The sequence below is a fragment of the Pelophylax lessonae genome (genome assembly GCF_965119305.1).
Source record: "Pelophylax lessonae genome assembly, chromosome: 4".
In the NCBI taxonomy this organism is placed as follows: Eukaryota; Metazoa; Chordata; class Amphibia; order Anura; family Ranidae; genus Pelophylax; species Pelophylax lessonae.
Window position 1 is genome coordinate 191078479 of NC_138771.1, and position 21368 is coordinate 191099846.

Genomic DNA, 21368 nt, shown 5'->3' on the forward strand with positions numbered 1-21368 from the left:
AAGTGTCACCCTCTCAAAATGAAGAGACTGACATTTCTACTGCCCAGAGGAAGGTATGGGGGAATTAGGCACGTGCAAAGTGGTTAGGACAGGTAAGTCTGCTGCCCCTCTCCTCATCTGTTCACAAAAAAACTAAAGAAGAAGAGAAAAACATAAAACAAACACACCACACACACGACACTATTATTTAATAGCAACGATACTTATGTAGCTTCAAACTGTAGATAAGTGAATACTCTTAGTCCCCGTTCACACTGGGGCGACCTGTGAGGCGACCTGGTCGCCTCATAGGTCGCCTTCCATAGAGAAGCTGCGGACCCGTTCTAATAGGAGCGACACAAGTCGCTCTGACTTAGAAAAAGGGTCAGGAGCTTCTTTGGGGCGACCCGGAGCGATCGTCATAGACTTCAATGTTATGAAGTCCGTGCCGGCCGCTCCGAGGTCGCGGCGCGCTGCTCGCACCGCGACCTCGGAGGTCGCCCCGGGAAGTAGTGTCGCTGCTATGTGAACGGGGCCTTAGATTTGCTTTTGACTTTTTTCCCTACAGGGTTCATACACATTTTTTACCAATAAAATTCCATGGCTATTCATGACTTCAAGTAAATATTCATGACCTGTCTATGTAACTATTGTAATTTAACCAACATTATCAACTATATTCGAATATACTGGAGAAAGAAAAAGATTTGATGGGCACTCCTGCTTTGGGATAGGCAGTCATGATGGATAAGGTGCAGCCGGACTGGTATGGATGGCATAGATGCACAAATGTGGTGCTTACATCGAGGGCAGCTCTTTGTTAGGAGGAAGCAACAGTCCCACGAACAGGCAGAAAAGAGAGAAAGGCGCCAATCAGTGTAGCAGATGTAAATCATTTTATTGACACATATTAAAAACTTACATGGAGGTAAGCATCTATCTTCATAGCTCGGCGTCCTTTCAGGTCTGCTGTGTTTCCGTCCCTGAGGCTGGCCAGCAGCCGGGAGATGACACTAGGGGAGAACCAATCAGGGGACTCAGTCATCACGAGGCAGTGGTGAAGCGCATACCTCACTGGGGGGCCGCACGAATGTGATGTTGCGGTGGGGGGGCGGTAACCAGTTTCGGAGCATGCGTGAACCACTTCTTCTTCAGACCCCTGAAGAAGGAGCGGTTCACGCATGCTCCGAAACCGTTTACTGCCCCCTGCATCGTCAAGTTCCTGCGGCCCTCCACCGCTGCCTCGATCTGACTGAGTCCCCTGATTGGTTCTCCCCTAGTGTGGTTCTCCCCTAGTGTCATCTCCCAGCTGCTGGCCAGCCTCAGGGACGGAAACACTGCTGACCTGGAAGGACGCCGAGCTATGAAGATAGATGCTTACCTCCATGTAAGTTTTTAATATGTGTCAAAATGATTTACATCTGCTACACTGAGTGGTGCCTTTCTTTCTTTTCTGCATAGTATTCGAATTTACAGTGATTGTGAAACTAATTTCCATGACTTTTCCAAAACTTTGTGGGTTAAATTATTTTCCAAAAACTTTTCCAGGCCTGGAAATTACCATTTTAAAATTCCATGACTTTTCCAGGTTTTTCATGACCGTACGAATCCTGATACTATGATAAGGCAATTAATTTTGAGTCCTTTTGATACTTTATTCATTTTTACAGGAGGTGCTTTATAATAAATTACAGTTTTATTTTCCAGGTCTGTAGTGCAAACTGCTGGCTGTGAAAAATATAGCAAATAAGGGCAAATAAGGGCATACATACACCGTGCATAAAACTAATCCTAAAACAGGAGATGGTGGTACACTGCAGTCAGTACAGAACTGAAAAAAATTGAACACAATGAAAAACACACAGATGTCACTAACTCCATCCAAATCTAAATTTTACTTTGCATAGTTGCTCTTTAACACGTGTGTTTCCTGTATTTTGCAGAAGATCCAGTGGCATTACATGGCCAAATAAAAATGTCACATTTCCCAGTAATTTCTCCAAAATTAAAATTAGGAAAGAGTCGCTGTCAGTGTAATTCTGCCGAATAGTGGAGGATCAGAAAACACAACTCTGTACACTGAGGGAGGATGTATGAATTCTGGATGATTTAACTCATAAGCGTTTACTTGCAACAAAAAAACCTTGTTTTGGGTGGCCTGACCTTTAAATTACTGAAGATGGGGGTTTACTCTTCTAATATTTAGTGAAGTAAAAGGTTTTCTCCGCCGTTTTGATGTGACGTAGTGTGGAACGCTCCTAAAATTATGAAAATAAATTTAACTGGCAAGGTAGAATTGCCCCACCTGCAAGAATGTGAAATCTTATGGAGGATAGACACTGGCTCTTTCTTCCTTGAGTGCAGATGTTCTTGGAGATATTCCTGGGTGTATACGGGCCTCTCTACGCAGTACTTTTGTCTCTGACAAAGGCAGTCATCTTCCCCTGAAGCTAGTTCCATAGCACATTTCAGGTCTTCTGTTAGTATCTGCAAATCATTAGAGGGCAAAACTAGTTTTACTATATACACAGGACATCATCATCAATAATGACTGTATAATAAATGGATTGGCAAAAAGCTTAATCCTTCACAGCTCACAATACAAAATAAGGAAAAAGTCATAAGAAGTACCACAAATCTACCCCCTTCAGATATCTATCTATCTATCTATCTATCTATCTATCTATCTATCTATCTATATATATATATCTGGATGCAACATTGGCTGTATAAAGTATAGAGCCCCGTGTTTTGGCTTTGGAATTGGGAGTTCCAGCCATTCCCAGGAAGACTTATATTTAATAAAATGAATGAACAGAAAGCTTCCGCTGATTGGCTGAGGCAGAGATTGCGACATCATCCATGTGCCTCTCCACCTCAGCCAATCAGAGGAGGCCTTATATTCATTTATAAAAATGCAAAGCTTCCTGTGAATGATTGAGCAGTGCTCAGCACAACTCAATCTATTTTTGGGAGCAGACCAGAAAGTCTCAATTCAGTTGTAGAAACACAGCGCTGCATAATGAGGCTACTTACAGTTTAAACAGCCCTCACAGTAAGAGCATTGGTTAGGAACAGTTTATTTTAATATAGTTTATTTGGACCAGCTTGGATTTTTAAAGTGACAGAGTTAGGTTTGAAAGCCCAGTTCTGGCCAAAACTTGTATATACACACACACACACACACACACACACACACACACCCCCAAGAGAACCTCTGTTGGGTTGTATTGCTGTTTTTGTTCCCAATGAGGAAACCCAGTAACAGGGGAAAGGACCCTTCCAGGGGCAGCAAGTCTCTCCAATGCAGACAGAAAGCAATACTTAAGAACATTGGGGAAAGAAAATCTGAGGCTGTTATTGAAGTCTGCACCTTCCTGCCCTGGAGACCCATGTTCCACAACATGCAGAGGAAAACACCCCAGTAGAGGCATAAATAGAAAAAACAGATGCTTAAGGGCCGGTTTCCACTAGTGCGACTTGACACATGTCAGGTCGCACAGCAAGTCAAAAGCCATTCGTTTCAATCGGGCCCGTTTTCACTGCCGCGACTTCAGTTGCGGTGACTTCAAAAGTAGTTCGTGCACTACTTTTGACCCGACTTCCCTCTATAATGAGGGACAAGTCGCACTGAAAGCCGCAGTTTACTTTCACTACGAAGTCGCGCTAAAAGTAGCATGACTTCGTAGCCGCGGTAGTGGAAACGGAGACTTTGTGTCGTTTCACACTATGGCGATTGGACTTCGGGGGCGACTACTGAAGTCGCCATGCACCGCGACCTCGGCGCGACTTGCACGGACTTCACATAATGGAAGTCAATGCAAGTCGCTCCGACTTCTGTCAAAAGTAGTACAGGAACCTTTTTCTAAGTCGGAGCGACTTGAGTCGCTCCTATTAGAACGGTTCCCGTAGCACAGATGTTAGTGCAGCAGTCTCCCCGCTGAGCTACAGTGTTCCTGATGGGGACTGCATCCACCCTGCCAAAATACACCAGTCAGCACTCCCAGTCATTGGCTGCGAGCACTGATTGGATGCCAATCAGCAGCGGTTTCTCCAGCATGCCTGTTCGATAGTAGCCAGACATTCAGCTAGCTTCTGTCAGACAGGCTGCTGTACACATGAGCTGAATCCTGTTAAACTGGCTGATATTCGGCCCATGTGTACCAGGCTTAATAGATGTGGCTGGAGTTCTACTTTAACCGCTTGCCGACTGTATACCACAGATATACACAGGTAACACAGGGCAGCAAGGGGGCTCAGCTGTGCCAGATCACCAGATACCTAGTAAGTGATTTGACCATTCCAGGTAGGGTGCGCACGCTGCTGGCAACCCAGCTGTGCTGTGATTAAACACAGCAGATGTCAATCACTGGGTGCCGGCCAATGGATTGCCACCAGCACCCGGCGATCGTCATGAATTTACAAAGGACAGAGCCCTGCCTATGGAAACAAGGCAGAGCCCTGTCCTGTAAGCAGGGAAGTAATAGTTTCTTTACCCGCAAAACAGGGAATAAAATCCATTAATTCCCCTAATAAAAGCACCTAACACAGTACACCAAAAACACTGGCTACCCTTTGAGTGCCCTAGATGTTTAACCCCTTCCCAGCCAGTTCCATCGCTGCATTAGTGTCGCTGGTTCCCAAAAAAAAAAAAAAAAGTCAAAAGGGTCAGTGATTTATTTACTAAAGCTAGAGAGGACAAAATTAGTCACAATTCTGCAGAGAAACAAATCAGCTTCTAAGCTGAGCTTGTTTAGTTAAGCCTTAGCAATAAAACCTGGAAGCTGACTTGTTTCTCTGCAGAATTGTGACTCATTTTGCCCTCTCCAGCTTTCGTAAATAAATCCCTTACTGCCGGTTCACACCATGGTTGCCTGACAAGTCGCGGTCCATTCTGTGCTACGGGAACCGTTCTAATAGGAGCGTCTCAAGTCGCCCCGACTTAGAAAAAGGTTCCAGTACTACTTTTGACAGAAGTCAGAGTGACTTGCATTGACTTCCATTATGTGAAGTCCGTGCAAGTCGCGCCGAAGTCGCAGTGCACGGCGACTTCACTAGTTGCCCCTGAAGTCGTGTCGCCATAGTGGGAACCGACTTAGTGTCCAAATGTTTTAAAAAATATATATATATATATATATATATATATATATATATATATATATATATATATATATATATATATATATATATATATATATATTTTATTTTACCCAAAAAAATTAGCAGAATACATATTGGCCTAAATTTATTAAGAAATTAGATCTTTTTCCATTTTATTATTGGATAGGTTATGTTTTATAGCAGAAAGGAAAAAAAATAAAAAAATAAAAAATGCAGTGGTGATTAAATACCACCAAAAGAAAGCTCTATTTGTGGAAAAAAAAAAATCGGGATGTAAAAATTTTGTTTGGGTCCAGTGTCGCATGACCGAGCAATTGTCAGATACACTAACGCAGTGTAGTATCACAAAAAAATGGCCTGGTCTTGAAGGGTGTAATCCTCCGGAGGTCAAATGGTTAAAGAGGAAGTAAACTTCCATGGAGTGTTTGTACCTATAGGTAGTATAAATATATATGTGCACTGTTTAGGAGAGATTTACTTTAGGTGCAGCTGGTGGCGTCACTGCTGCATGCGCTCTGAAGGGCATGCTTGTGCCGTTTCTTCAGAACCCGGTGCTGTGTACCGGCAGCTCCCGCGCGTATGCTTGGAAGTGATGTCACACCACTCCGGCCAGTCACATAGCCAGAGTCCGCCTCCAGCGGTGACAATGAGGGCTTAGTGTGTAGGCAAGTTTCACATAATGTCCTAGTAGGCATACTAGCACATTATGCCTTTACTTTGCAGGTCAGGAAAAAAAAGTGTTTACTTCCTCGTTAAAGTGGAACCAAACTCAGAAAGCAAACATTTGCTATGTTATAGGGTACATCTAGATTTGGTAATTGTGCCTACTCAGTACCAAAAAAAAGACAATTTTGTGTTTCCTGGTATGCAAGGGTGCCTGGGAACTTCTGTGCCTATCCGTGTTTTGAATTCAAAGCTCTTTTGCTAATGAGTTCCAGTCTCATGAGATTTGGTGGTGTCACTCTGCTTCTAGCGGTTCTCCTTGCTGGAGGCTTTGACTTGAAGATGGCTTCAGGCAATAAAGGGGACTAATCCTTTGCCTGCTTTTTCGAGAACAGCTTCCAGAGTTCAGTCCCTCTTTATGTAACAGAAATCCCAAATGGCATGGGAGTCAGATTTAGCGTTCATCAAAATGATATTCTTGGTAACCACTCAGCAGATTCTCTACCACTGGAATCCTTGCTTCAGTATACACTACTCACCAACCAAGCAAAGTGTCATTTCTTCACGGTGTGTTGTCACATGAAAAAATATAATAAAATATTTACAAAAATTTGAGGGGTGTAGTCACTTTTGTGAGATACTATATCATTTTTTTTTTTAAATAGATGAAGATAGTTTGAATACAATTGCCTTTTAGAATTCTTTATGCACATGGGCTAATTTATGAAAAGGAATGAATGTTCAGAAAATAACTGTCCACATTTATTGGTACTTCCATGGGATGCAGCTGCCTATGAGTTGTTTCCTTACTAGTTACGATTGTTATTTAGCAAACACGTATTACATACAGTACTACACACTTCCAAAGTAAAAAAAAATATATATATATCTAAAAATGTTCTCCTTGACAGCACTGGGCGTCCTTGGAAAATACACAGGAAGTTGCTCATGTGTTTCTTGGGTGCTCAGATGAGTTATATCCTGACATGCAGTAACTGCTGACTGCTAGTGTACACACAATTACTCATTACACTCTATGCCTGTCATCTACTTCTATTACAAAAGATAGCCGTCAGTCAAAGCTATATACTTCTGACTTAGTACATTATGGTCTCTTGAGGCTAACTACTTCTTTTGACATTTTAGGACTTCTGTACGGTTAAGCAAGATAAAATGTCATTAAAGTGGAGTTCCACCCATTTTTGGAACTTTAGATCTATGTAATCCCCTTTAAAAATGGCTTTTACCAATGGAAACCTTTTTTTTTTTTTGCTAGTAAATACCTTAATTTCTGCTTTATTCCTCCTCTCCTCACTTCCGGGTCCGATCGGTGATGACGTCATTCGGCGATTCGCAGTGTTTGCTGGGATGTATTCTATTCCAGAAATCTCGCAGGAGCTGAGCTGTACTGAGCCGTGCCTGCCCCGCCTCCGCCCCGCCTCCTCTCATTGAGTTGTATTGTATGCCATGTATTCAGGCCGTTTTCTGCCCCGCCTCCGCCCGCCTCCTCTGTGAGTTGTATTGTATGCCATGTATTCAAGCCGTTCTCTGACCCGCCTCCGCCCCACCCCCTCTCAGTGAGCTCAGTAAGGATATAATGATTTCAGTCCTTGCTCACTGAGAGTAGGCGGGGCGGAGGCGGGGCAGAGAACGGCCTGAATACATGGCATACAATACAACTCACAGAGGAGGCGGGCGGAGGCGGGGCAGAAAACGGCCTGAATACATGGCATACAATACAACTCAATGAGAGGAGGCGAGGCGGAGGTGGGGCAGAGAACGGCCTTAATACATTGCATACAATACAACTCAATGAGAGGAGGCAGGGCGGAGGCGGGGCAGAGAACGGCCTGAATACATGGCATACAATACAACTCACAGAGGAGGCGGAGGTGGGGCAGAGAACAGCCTTAACCACTTAAGCCCCGGAAGATTTTACCTCCTTCCTGACCAGGGGTTATTTTGCGATTCGGCACTGCGTGATTTTAACGGACAATTGCGCAGTCGTGCGACGCTGTACCTAAACGAATTTGACGTCCTTTTTTTCCCACAAACAGAGCTTTCTTTTGGTGGTATTTGATCACCTGTGCGATTTTTTGATCACGCACTATAAACAAAAAAAGAGCGTCAATTTTGCAAAAATAACAATATTTTTCAAATTTTTTTTATATGAAATTCCCCCCCAAAAAAAAAAAGTAAAAATCAAAATTTTTTAAAATTTTCGGCCAATTTGTTTTATGCTACCTATGTTTGGTAAAAAAAAATTGCAAAAAGCGTATTTTGATTGGTTTGCGCAAAAGTTATCGTGTTTACTAACAAAGGGAAAGATTTTTGTCATTTTTGTTGTTTTTTTTTTTAATGCGTAATGGCGGCGATCTGCGATTTTTTTTGCGGTACTGCGACATTGGGGCGGACAGATCGGACCCTTGACTGACATTTGTGACACTTTTGGGGTTACCAGTGACATTTCTACAGTAATCAGTGCTATACATATGCACTGTTACTGTAAAAATACACTGGTTGTGAAGGGGTTAACTTTATTTGGGAGGGAGGGGCTGTGTGTATCCCTAGGGGCGTGCTTTCTACTGTGATTGGCTGTGGCTTGAGCTGTAAGGACACTGATCAACGGATCTACATACTAGATCCGTTTGATCAGTGTCTTTACAGCGAGGAGAATGACAGGTGGCTTGTTTACACAAGCGGCCTGACATTCTCCCTCTCCCCCGCCGATCGCCGAGTGACCGGCGGACATCGGGTCCGCTGGTCAAACGCGCGGGGTCCGTGACCACGCGGGAGCGTGCCCCCGGGGGCGCGCGCTCGCTCCCTAGACCCTCACAAGCTAGTGACGTAGCCCTACGTCACTTTGCCTGTGAGGGGCTGACTGCCGACGTAGATGGTTAATACATTGCATACAATACAACTCAATGAGAGGAGGCAGGGCGGAGGCGGGGCAGAGAACGGCCTGAATACATGGCATACAATACAACTCAATGAGAGGGGGCGGAGGCGGGGCAGGCACGGTGTTACAGCTCAGCTCCTGCAAGATTTCTGGAATAGAATACATCCCAGCACACCCTGCGAATCGCCGAATGACGTAATCGCCGATCGGACCCGGAAGTGAGGAGAGGAGGAATAAAGCAGAAATTAAAGGTATTTACTAGCAAAAAAAAAAAAAAAAAAAGTTTCCATTGGTAAAAGCCGTTTTAAAGGGGATTACATAGATCTATGTATTCCAACCTATTAAAAATGGGTGGAACTCCGCTTTAAGAGATCCCTTACATAGTTACATAGCTAGTCTGGTTGGGGAAAAAAAAAAAAAAAAAAAGAGAAGGACTCAAGTCCATCCAGTTCACCCAATAAAGAAGGATCACAGTGAATACCTAATAAAACCATTCCTCCTGCACTAAGAGAAAGGCTTTAGCAATGAAAATCAGCAGGAAATACAGTGAAATCAGTACAAGTATTAAGCACGGTACAAAAACAGGAATACTGGAGAAAGGTCAGCAGACTGAAGAGAAAAACAAACAGGGTGTGCTTATTCTAAAAGCAAAACATATTATGTTAAAATGTCCTTAACTGCCTAAAGAGCCTTCATAAAATGTTTTGACATTTAAAGTGGTTATATTTTATCTACCATTTAAGCCATGAGTGTTACTGGAAGGTGTGCATGGAGAGGTACAAACCCTGCAATCATGGCAATAAACCAGCCACTAGTAGATTAACAATTCAACACATCAGCAACCATTCATTTTAAAAAACAAACACAATGTGAATTCATTCCATACATGGACACTTGCAAAATGACATCTAAAATTTCTTTATATCATGTAACAACTTGACTTCTTGCACTGTATACTGGTGCATTCTGGAAGTTTCAGCTTGGTTTAAACCTACAAGTACAACCAATTTCTGCACTTTTTGCGCATGTTTTTGTGCGCTACATGTAGGGCTGCCCATTCATTTTAATAGACTACCCTTAGGATTGCCAACTGTCAGTAAATTTACGAACATATTGTAAAATCCGTAATTTTTAGCATTTGTCCATGACTATCCATTATGGACAGGCAGTCTGCGTGTCAGCAACCCTGGTTAACCTATGCATGAGAAAATAAAAAAAAAAAAAAAAAAAAAAAAAACTTACCGCACTGAACCGCATGATGCTGTAGCACCATGAGGATTAGCATGTGCAAAATCAATTTTTTGCATATTTCCGACAAGCATATAGATGTGAACCTAGCCTAAAATTGTATCTAAACCAAACAAAGTATAACCTATTTCAATGCAAAATACACAACATTAAATGTGCTTCCTGCATTACTTTTATTTTTTCCTTGATTCCTAGGAATCCACCAAGACAATTCCTATTCTTGGACAATGCTCATTAATGGTACTGTAGCCTATCAGCAGCATTGTTAGGCTTCATGTACACTTGGCCTACATTACAGCGGCCATGGGAATACACAAAACGTGGCACATTTTTGCCACTGTTTTGCATCTTCCAACGACTAACGGTCAAAGCGTTACTATTCTGAATGAGATTCTTCTGTGCAGTTGAGAGGTTGAACCTCACATAAATGGGGGAGCTCCGCAACCCCCCCAATAAAGCCTATGTGTACATGGACCATAGGGCTTTTATGGAGTGGAGTTACTAGCTGCTAGTGTACATGAAGTCTTAGCATTTAAATTAGACTTAAAACCAATATAACCCCAAAGTGGTGGTAATGTTAAAGCGCAACTCAACTTTTGTTGGGAAAAGAAAAAACATTCCCCTCTGGAGTATCTATGTACATTGCAAGGATTTTTAACACAAACTTTGTTGCAGATTCCTACATTTTGTTATTCTGAAGTCCCTGTTTGCTCCTCTGTGCCAAGTGGGTCTAACGGGAGTGGTTTAATAAATATCAATCAGATGTGGCAGCTGCAGAGCACTATTGAGGAAATCTGCTGGGTCTGCATCCCTTTAGACGTGTTCTTATTGGGAGTATCTCACCAAAAAAATACATTTTGGTTCCAGAGGATGCTAGAAATCTGTATGGGGGGGGGGGGAAATAAATAAATCATAAAATCGGTGAGCCAATCAAATTTCAAATAAGCAGGAAATTATGTTTCTAGGGAGGTGTTCTGTATACAGAACATCTCCAGGAAGCCATATTGCATTTCATTTTCAGAAAATTACAGTGGCTGCAGATTAAAAAGGAATTCTAATTTTTAATAACATTCAATTACAATATGATTTTTGACGCAATTGTATATGCTATACAGTTTCTTCTTTGTTTGCTATTCCCCCCCCTCCCCCCCGCTAAAGTGAGTTACCCTTTACTGTATCAATTTTTTAGTGCATCCAACACTCCAACCCCCCCCCCCCCCTTCCCCACCAACTGATAATGCTGCTGTCCAAAGGCACCCCTGTGCTCCTTCATCCAGAGTGGGGATAATGTAATACAGGAGGTGAGTTACTAGCCAGGTGAAAAAAAAAAAGCCTAAGAAAATAAAACTAATACAGCCACCACATCTAATGATTGGTAAGATGCAATATATTACTTTTCTCGGTTTTGGGTTTAATACCGCTTCAAGCTGCCTATAGAATAATTTTTTTCCTTTATCCGGTGGATTATTTCCTGCAGCGCTGATTGTGTGAGGAAAACCCGACAGAGTGGTTGTAGAGAAGTCAAAAATCAGTAAATCAACTACACTACAACCTCCCCGCCCATACATAGTTCAAAATTCCACCAGTACCTGCTGAACTGGCTAGATTTCGATTATGACACCTACAACTTTTAGATGGTGGCTGGCTGAACAATCAGACTGCCAAAAAAATGATGGCAGGAAAAAGATTGTTGTCCAAAGATGTACATTCACATTGAACAGTTTTGTATGTTCTGTCCTATGGGGGTGTGTGTAGCACCTGAGCATTGGCTTCCCTCAGGCAAGCTAAACAAGTGGTTGGGAAATTCCATCCTGAGCAATTGTGTTGTCCCCACAAGTGCTCAGACAGGTTTACTCAGGAAATATTGGAAAAAGCTTAAAGGTCTATAGCACAGGTGTCAAACACAAGGCCCGCGGGCCAAATGCGGCCCCCCTGGCCATTTCATGTGGCCCTCGTACCTCTCCTGCAGCTGCGGCACCCCCCTGGTCTCAGTAGTTGGCAGCAGAGAGGACAGAATTCCTTTGCCAGATCCTGCACTCCTCTGCGCAGCTGCAGAAAGGCTCGTCTTTGCCCATCCCCCACCCCCTTCTCAGCAGTCCACAGCAGAGAGGAGAGCAGAACTCCTCCTACAGATCCTGCACCTCAAATGTCTCCGCTTCCCCTGGTCTCAGCATTCAGCAGACTCTGGAAGCTGACTCCAGACCCTGCACTTCTTCCCAGATCCACCTGCATCTTCTTCCTGGCAGCAGCACAAGGTAACTGACTTCTGATGGTGGGGGGGGCTATTGACATCTCATATAAGGGTGTAAGGGCACATGGGATGCTCTGGACATCTAATCTTACAGATCTAACTGGCCCTTTGAGGGCAACCATAATGCTGATGCGGCCCACAATGAAATTTAGTTTGACGCCCCTGGTCTATAGTATGAAGGTTTCCAGAAAATATAATGACCAGACTGAGCACAGTACATTCTCTGATGTATAGAGGCATCCTTCCCATCAACACTCCACTTATTTTCTAGTTTTTGCATTACTCTTTCTGTACTGTGTATTGCACAAGATAAGACAGAAATCTCAAAACATTTCAGGCCATTATTGTCAGCCACAATGTTATTTTAGGATCTCTAAGCTGGCGCATATTAGTCTAAAATATCGCCAATTATACATTTGATCATATTTCTAGGTTAGTGAAGAATCTGAACATACGTTTGGGCTATTCATCAGCTTAGAGTTCCTAAAATAGCATTATGGCTGACAATGCCATGATTGTTTTATATGGTGCCATTTATGCCAAGTAATTGTTTCATTAAATACACAGATTATTCATACATGGCAATAAAAATAATGCCAATTAAGAATTGAAGAAATAACTATATCCGCCAGTAACGGAATGTTTTGATATAAAAGGTCTTAAACTTTTAAATGTGGGCCTAATCCATACTGCTAATTATTCATTTATACTTGCAATACCCAATTATTCATACTTGGCATGTCTCCATACTTATTCACATGCATCTGGGCCACATATAGTTTTATGCAAATCCATATAATCAGAAATCCACTGTTCCGAATATTAAGTAACAGGTTACCCTCATCACAACAGATAAACATGACATGCCTGCTCCCTACTTTAGGATGGTAATATGGATGGCGTGGTTTTGTGTATTTTTTAGAAAACAAAGCATCTCATTTACTCTCTCTATAAGGCTCCATTCACACCTGGGCGTTTGAGTGTTTTTCAGCTCCAAAAACGCTTAAAAAAAAAAAAAAAAACACCTTCCAAAATGCCCAACAAGTAAAACCCCATTCATTTAAATGGCCCCTGCTCACATCTGAGCATTTTGCAAAATGCCTGTAGCTGAAAAAAGTACATGAGCTTCTTTTTGGGCTGATTACCAGTGTTTTTGATAGATGTCAATGCCTGCCTCCAAAAACGCCTAAAAAACATCTAAAAATTGCGGTAAAAACGCTACGCTCAAGTGTGAATGTAGCCTAAACATAGCATCTGGAAATAAAAAGTCCCAGCATACTTACATTTCATTGGACCCAAAACTATTAACATATCAAATTTTTTTATGAACTGCATTGTTCTGGTCTACTATTAGAAAAACAGAAAGCACAAAAAAAATAAAAATGTAATGGATGGTTTCAGGTTCGGCTCCCCTGAATAATTCTGTCTTTCCTGAAATCTCCATGGGAATAACACATAGGTTAACTCTGACCCAGGCTAAACCCCCGAGGACATTTTCTTATAAATTTATGTCCCACCTTATAAGGGGTGTTCCGTAACTAGATGCGCCTACCCTGTGATTTTTTGAACAAAAAAGGTCAGGAAAGGAAATTCTGGCAAGTACTAGTAATTTTTAGGCTGTGTTGGCAGCAGACAAAGTCGCCCTACCTAGATCAGTAAATCTGGGGTGCAAAGGATAACTGGTGATGTGTTCAAGGCTTCTAAAGAATATGGTTTGATTCCAAAGTGCTACACTGGCTAAAATCCAGGTTTTGACTTCCAGGATGTGCATAACTGATTGCGTGCCTTGCATGGACTACTTTCCAGCTTGAGAACTAGTTTGCACTTCTCTGCCATGTAAACTTCTGCACATGCTGCCAGTAGGTGGGCTTTCTGGTATTATTTTAGCCACCGCTAAAATAATGGAGTAACCCTCACACCTGCTTCTATGTTTACATTGCCAGCCTCCCAGCTTTTGGGTCTGCTTTGGTAAGCACTAGTTAGCGTGAAACGGGTTGACTTTGACCTTATAGGATCTGATCTATGATTGCCACATTGGGTGCTAGCTGCGCCTTCACAGCCAATCCCTTCAAAAGGTGGGGGGCTGTTCAGCAGACCGGCCCAGAGCAACAGCATACACTTTACTTAGTCAGTGGTGAAATACACACTGTGCATTGTAACCACAGTACCCCGACAAGTTCATGGAAGTTTGTTTGCGCACGATAGTTAGAATGCTCAGAGGTGGCCTTGAGTGAAGTACCGTGCAGGCGCCTCCAGTTGGCATTCAATTTACACTCCTGTGGAGTCTGTTTAAACCAAAAAGGAGCGGTGTGACATGGGTCACATTCTGGCAACACATGAGATTACTACAAAGCTGGGAGCACTTCATTAAAGGGATGGGGGGGGGGGGGGGGAGTCTGGTCATATACTGTTGTACAATTTAGCAGTATATGGCTGTGCTATAAAGTTAAAGCAGAGTTCCACCCATTTTTTAAAATTCAGCCCCCCGTGTTGCTGATCACAGTGCACATTAAATAGGTCCACTTCTGCTGTACTTCGCCACGGCAAGGTACGTCATATCCTTTCACCCGCCGGCTCCTGGGATGCAAGGCTGGCCATACATGTTCAATTTTATGTTAGATTTAGCAAAAACCATATAATAATAGGAGGTCAAAACTAAACAACACTTTCAATAGTATCCTATAAGGCAGGCCTTTGTACTATTGATTGACCAATATCGTTTTTTTTACCACCGAACCGATATTTTGGTCATCGGATATGAGTATCGGCCGATATTTTCGGACATTAAAATTTTTTTTTTTTTTTTTTTTTAAATGTCTACAGGTACTCTTGTGGAGGGATCTGGGGGGGGGGGGGGGTCTAAAACACCCCAAACCCCTCCTCTGCACTTTAAAGCATTCAAAATTGCCAAGTTTGGCTGTTTTAAATGCTGTAAGTTTTTTTGAATTCGGCGCCGCCAGTACCCAGAAGTGATGTTATGTTAGGACATCACTTTTGGGTACTCGGTGGCGCTGAATTCAAAGAAATGGAGACCCGGCCAGACGGCGGCAGTGAAGGTAGGATTCCCGGGTCTTCTGGTGGGACAGGAGACCCGGGTGAGCCGTGGAAGGCGGCCGGAGGGGGGACGTCCCCTCCCACTTCTTGAATTGACAGCTGAGTGGCTTCTCAGCCGCATCGGTTGTCATTACAAGACAGCCGACCATCGGCTATGGACACAGGTACTGGGGTGATGCCTCTAGCTGCAGGCATCACTCCGGTACAAGCACTTTCCCGAAATATCAGCAATATCGGTAAATCAAAAGGCTGATTCATTATATATATATATATATATATATATATATATATATATATATATATATATATATATATATATGGGAAAGTGCATATCGGCCCCTGATATAAATCGGTCGATCACTACTTTGTACTACATAGTTGAAGGTAAATCTAAAAAAAATTGTACAGAAAACTATATAATGTATGGCCAGTCTAAGTGTCAATCCCAGGAGCAGCTTCAATGGGCTGCCTAGCATCACGGTATTACGATGAGAGCGCCGTGCTTTGTACGGGCTGCACATGCACAAAATCGGAGGTGCATGCTGGGTAGCCAGCAGCACCGTATCCCGGAAGAAGCTACAAGCGGGCTTCAGATGCCAATACTGAAGATTGGACCGTGTTCGTTAGAGAGAATACTGTGAGTAAACTGCATAATTATATACCAAAGACTACATATATGTCAGAATGAATTATGTAAGCTGTGAGCATTGGGAGGCTGTTAAAAAAAAAAAAAAATGGAAAATATATGGTTCCAACTTTTATTATCGTTTCACAGGTGCGCACAATTTTAAGCATTGACACATTGGGTATTTGGCAAAACCTTACCTTTTATATTTTACCAAAAATGGTTATTATGTTGTGTTTACGTGCCCCTAAAATTATTATTTTTTTTTATATAAAACATGAGTGCACATATAAAAAAAAAAAAAAAAATGACTCTGGGAGGGAAAGGGTTAAAACCCAGAATCCCAGGAGCAAACGGGTATACAATTGAACCTGGGAGAATTGCAGGTGATTTGTGATAACGCCTGAATTGTATCCACAAAAACTGCATATACACAACATATTAAGGGCTCTTTTACACATATAGTCCGTCAAACGGACTCCGCTTTTCTAAGCGGGGGAATCGATCCGCTGATCCCCCGCTGAGCAGGAGAATGACAGCTGTTCTCCGCACTGTGTGCGGAGACACAGCCCTATACATCTCTATAGGGGAATCGGATGGGAACGGACCATCGGTCCGTTCTCATCCGATCCGATCCGCTGGATGGATGGAAAATAGGGTTTCCATCTGTCCAGATTTGACGGATCGGATGCCAGCGTACATGTCTCCGCTGACATCCGATGCCCCATAGGGATGCATGGGGGGACCATTCAGTTCCGCCAAAAAAAGCGAACAGGCGGATCTGAACGGTCCCACCTGTGTGAAAGGGGCCTAACACTCATAATAGAACTGAGTCTCATTTCACTAAAATTCCAAATTTCTGCCATATCAGCCTTCACAAGCACATCATGAACAGGAGAAGGATGCAGCCCTTCAGAGCCGTTATACATCTGAGGTATTCTAAATGGAATATTCTAATGGTTCTTAAAAAGGACAAATAAAGCAAAAAACGATATAGCATATACAATTGCGACACAAGTCATATGGTGATTGAATGTTATTAAAACTTACCTTTCCAATCTGCAGCCACTGTCATTTTCTGAAAATGCAATGCAATAGGTTTTTTTTTTAATATAAACATGTGACCAGCAGCAGAGGACTAGAAGTTTCTCCTCAGGCTGGTGGGAAAAATCTAGGTCATGTGACAGCTGTATGGGGATTAGGAAAAAGGTACTACGATTTTTTGTTTATAATTACAGTGCCACCACCCCAATACAGAAATAGAACTGACAATGTAAACTAATCAGTGTGTTTAGTATCGCTTTAACATAGCATAAGTAGTATTTCCCATAGGAATATCAAGCCTGGCTGACTATTGTCCCCATGCCAGTTATAAAATTGCAGTTGTGTGGACAAAAATACATTGCTGATGTCAGATGAGAATGGGCAGACTGGTATAGGATGATAGAAAGGCAACAGTTATTAAAAATACCTTTCGTTACAACCAAGGTATGCAGAATACCATCTCTGAATGCACAACACATTGAACCTTGAAGCATATGGGCTACAGCATCAGAAGAGGGGAGCCACTCCTGTCAGCTAAGAACAGGAAACTAAAGCCCCGTACACACGTACCGATGGTCGGCTTACAAATGTTCCTCTTTTCTCCCCGGGATGTCGGTGTCTGCTGAAAAGTGCAAAGACAGCACAAGGACAGCACAAGAATTTTGTCCGCCGACTGCAGAAGTGATGTCATGTAATGGTTAACTTTCCCTGTGTTTTCTATTTTCTGAGCATGCCCAGTCTTGCAAATCTGCGGTCTGTCGGCCGAATTGTGTACTGACAGGCGAACAATCGTCCGTTCTGGTGTCGGCATACAAATATTTTCATGTTTGCACGAAAGACTTTTGTCCGCGGATTGTGCGCAGACATCTGTCGGAGGCACCATACTAACACGCGTACAATCGGCAGATCCTTCGTCCACCGACGTTTGTATGCCGACGATCGGTACGTGTGTACGGGCCTTTAGGCTACAATTCACACAGGCTCACCAAAATTGGACAATAGAAGATGGGAAAAACATTGCCTGGTCTGATGAGTTTCGATTTCAGCTGCGACATTCAGATGCTTCAGGCTGGTGGTGTAATGGTGTGCGGGATATTTTCTTGGCACGCTTTGGGCCCCTTAGTACCAGCTGAGCATCGTTAAATGCCACAGCCAACCTATTGTTGCTTAACTAATGTCAATCCTTTTATGACTACTTCCAGCAGGGAAGCTCAGATCATCTCAGACTGGTTTCTTGAACATGACAATGAGTTCACTGTACTTCAATGGCCTCCACAGTCACCACATCTCAATCCAATAGGGTGCCTTTGGGATGTGGTGAAACGGAAGATTTGCATCTTGGATATGCAGCCAACAAATCTGCAGCAACTGCGTGACGCTTTCATGTCAATATAGACCAAAATCTCTGAGGAATGTTTCCAACGCCTTGTTGAATTTACGCCACCAAGAATTAAAGTGGTTGTAAAGGCAGAAGTTTTTTTTTTTTTTATCCTAATAAATTCTATACATAAGATAGCAAGATAAAAAAAAATGTTCTGTGTGCAGCATCCAGCGATGTCCAAGAGTACCTCAGCCGTCCGGGTCTCACTTTTCTGATTGGCTGAGATACAGCAGCGGCGCCATTGGCTTCACTTGCTGTCAATTAAACTCAGTTAGCCAATCAGAAGTGAGAGGGGCGGGGCAAAACAGCAGCTCCATGTCCAAATGAATACACAGAGCTGCAGCTTGGCTCGGGTGCCCCCACAGCAATCCGCTTGCTGTGGGGGCACTCAACAGGAGGGAGGGGCAGGAGCTCCATCCAGGGACCCGAGAAGAGGAGGATCTGGGCTGCTCTGTGCAAAACTCTGGTGGCTGCGTTTACAAATGTCAGACACATATCAGCCCCTGGTGAAGCCTCCCACCTGTTGCAGTGTGATCGGTGAGCAATCTTCCATATTCCAGGGGCACGCTTTCCTGGAATTGGCTCTAAAAAGAGGGGTGCTCCTGCAATCTGCAGCTGGGAACATCTACAGTCAGGGGTAGATATTCCCCAGCACACCTCAGATCCTCAAATTGCGCCCAAACGGTTCTTTATTAAAGGATAATCACATTATAAACAAAAAGGTGCAGCGTTTCGGAGCCAGGAAGGACCCCTTCACCAGGCATGTGACTGAACGCTTCCTCCTGCCTGCACAGGACTGATAACGAAGTTCCATGTGACTGGAGCGGAGATGATACATGACAAACGGTCCAGATGCTGTATACGTGTGACATGTATTCCTTGGCAGAGGTATACTTACCACACACACATAAATATATATATATCCCATATACAACATCACCCTGGGCTGCAGTCAGGGCAGTGTACATTACACAGGCTGCTGCATGGTGGCAGTTGGTGTATATGTCACCTCCCCCTCAGGTCACTTACCTCTGTGCTGTGTCCTCTCCTCCACTGACAGCCCAATGGCTCCTACACCCGGGCAGAGCTTCCAATCTCACAGCTGCAGTCTTGCTGTGACTTGAGCAACTATCAGCTCCTTGAAATGGGAGAAGCAGCTGATAGGACCGCCAGTACGCTTGCGTAAATGGCAGAGCTCTCCCGGGGAATGCTGGGACTCGTAGTCATCGGGCGTCAGGAAGAGCTGCATGATGCGCCCTCACGGACTTCAATACCCACAATGCATCGCTCGCGAGTTAAAAGGTTACCCGGGAGGATTTAACTCTGCCCACCCCGAGTTGTCTGGTGACATTTCCATGCAGGTCAACCTGTGTAGTAGCTGTGTCATTGTGACACTGCACCGGCTGAGGAGTACACTACACCGAGGTGTAGAGGCATGATATGTTTGTATGGAAATAGAGAATATCTGCAAAGTCTGCATTACACAAACACCCTCCAAGTTATATAGCAGCTCAGCCATCACTGACCGTATATAAAATCCTTAAGCCTTGTACACACGCAACGATTATCGGCCGACCGATCGGCCGACTTTTGTCCAGAGTGTTGTTGTGTTGGTTGGAATGTGCCTAGACTGCACACAAATTTTCTCGGCCAACAAAAATCGACTTCAGAAGTGATGTCATGTGATGGTTTACTTTCCGTGTGTTTTTTCTTCTCTGAGCATGCCCAGTCTTGCTCATCAGATTTTTGTCTGCCGAAATCTGTACTGACTGACGGAAAATCGTCCGTTGTGTTGACGGTCAACAAAAATTTTATAGCCTGCACACCAGATTTTATTCGGCTAAAAAGTCGCAGTCGGTTGTCGAAAGCATCATACTAACAAGCTGAAAATCGGCCAATCGGACGTTGGCCAAAAATTCCTGGCCAATAATCGATGCGTGTGTACGGGGCATTAGTAACCACTTCAGCACCGGACGGTTTACCCCCCTTCATGACCAGGCCATTGTTTGCAATACGGCAACTGCGTTACTTTACCTGACCATTGCGCGGTCTTGCAACGCTGTACCCAAATAAAATTGATGTCCGTTATGTTTTTTTCCACAAGTAGAACTTTCTTTTGGTGGTATTTGATCATCTCTGTGGTTTTTATTTTTTGCATTATAAACACAAAAATACTGACAATTTTGAAAAAAAAAAATAAAAATAATAATATTTTTTGCTTTCTACTACAAAACGCATCCAATAAAAATGTAAAAAATCTAATGTTTTCATCGATTTAGGCTAATTTGTAATCTGCTACATATTTTTGGTTAAAAAAAATCCAAATAAGTGTATATTGATTGGTTTGCGCAAAAGTTATCGGATCTACAAACTATGGAATATTTTATGGAATTTTTATTTATTTTGTTTTACTAGTAATGGTGGCGATCAGCGAATTATAGTGGGACTGCGATATTGCAGCGGAGAAATAGGACACCTAACTGATACTTTTAACACTTTTTTCTATGGAGCAGTGACACTAATATAGTGATAAATTCTAAAAAGAAAATGCAATGTTACTGTACTAATGACACTGGCATGGAAGGGGTTAACATCAGGGGCGATCGAAGGGTTAATTGTGCTCCTAGGGAGTGCTTTCTTACTGCGTGGGGGATGGACTGCTTAACAGAAACACAAGATCTCCATCTTCCTCTCTGACAGAACGGTGATCTGTCTTGTTATCATAGGCAGACCATCGAACAATGTGCGGGTCCCGGCAGACATTGCGCCCACCAGACCCGCTTAAGGGTGTGTGTTTTTTTTCCTATTTATTCTTTATTTTAACTTTTAAAGGGGGTTGGGTAGAGAAGGTATATATAAAAACAGGTCAAAGCTCTGAAAAAATCCTCTTTGAGCCCAGACCTCTTTGAGCACAGATCTCTGAAGACCAGGAGGTCTGCGTAATGTATCACCTTTATATTTCATGTTTCCCTTTTCATTCTTTTTCTGTTTGAAATTTGTCCTATTATACTGATAGCATTTTTATTTCCATTGTAACATTATTCTTTTTTTATTGTATTACTCACTTACTTTGTGGTTCATTTTATTTGATGTTTTTAGTGAC

General features: G+C 43.0%; 1 protein-coding gene across 1 annotated transcript in view; it reads right to left on the reverse strand.

Annotated features, from left to right (window-relative positions):
- Nucleotides 1-19533, reverse strand: part of SLC26A5 (solute carrier family 26 member 5) — a 136552-nt gene extending 117019 nt beyond the window's left edge. The window contains exons 1-2 of the mRNA XM_082256604.1: nt 19295-19533; nt 2285-2466 (exon numbers count right to left, since the gene is read on the reverse strand). Coding sequence (XP_082112730.1) covers nt 2285-2439 — 155 coding nt within the window. The 5' untranslated portion in view covers nt 2440-2466; nt 19295-19533. The remainder of the gene's footprint in view (nt 1-2284; nt 2467-19294) is intronic.
- Between the last annotated feature and the right edge of the window lie 1835 nt (nt 19534-21368).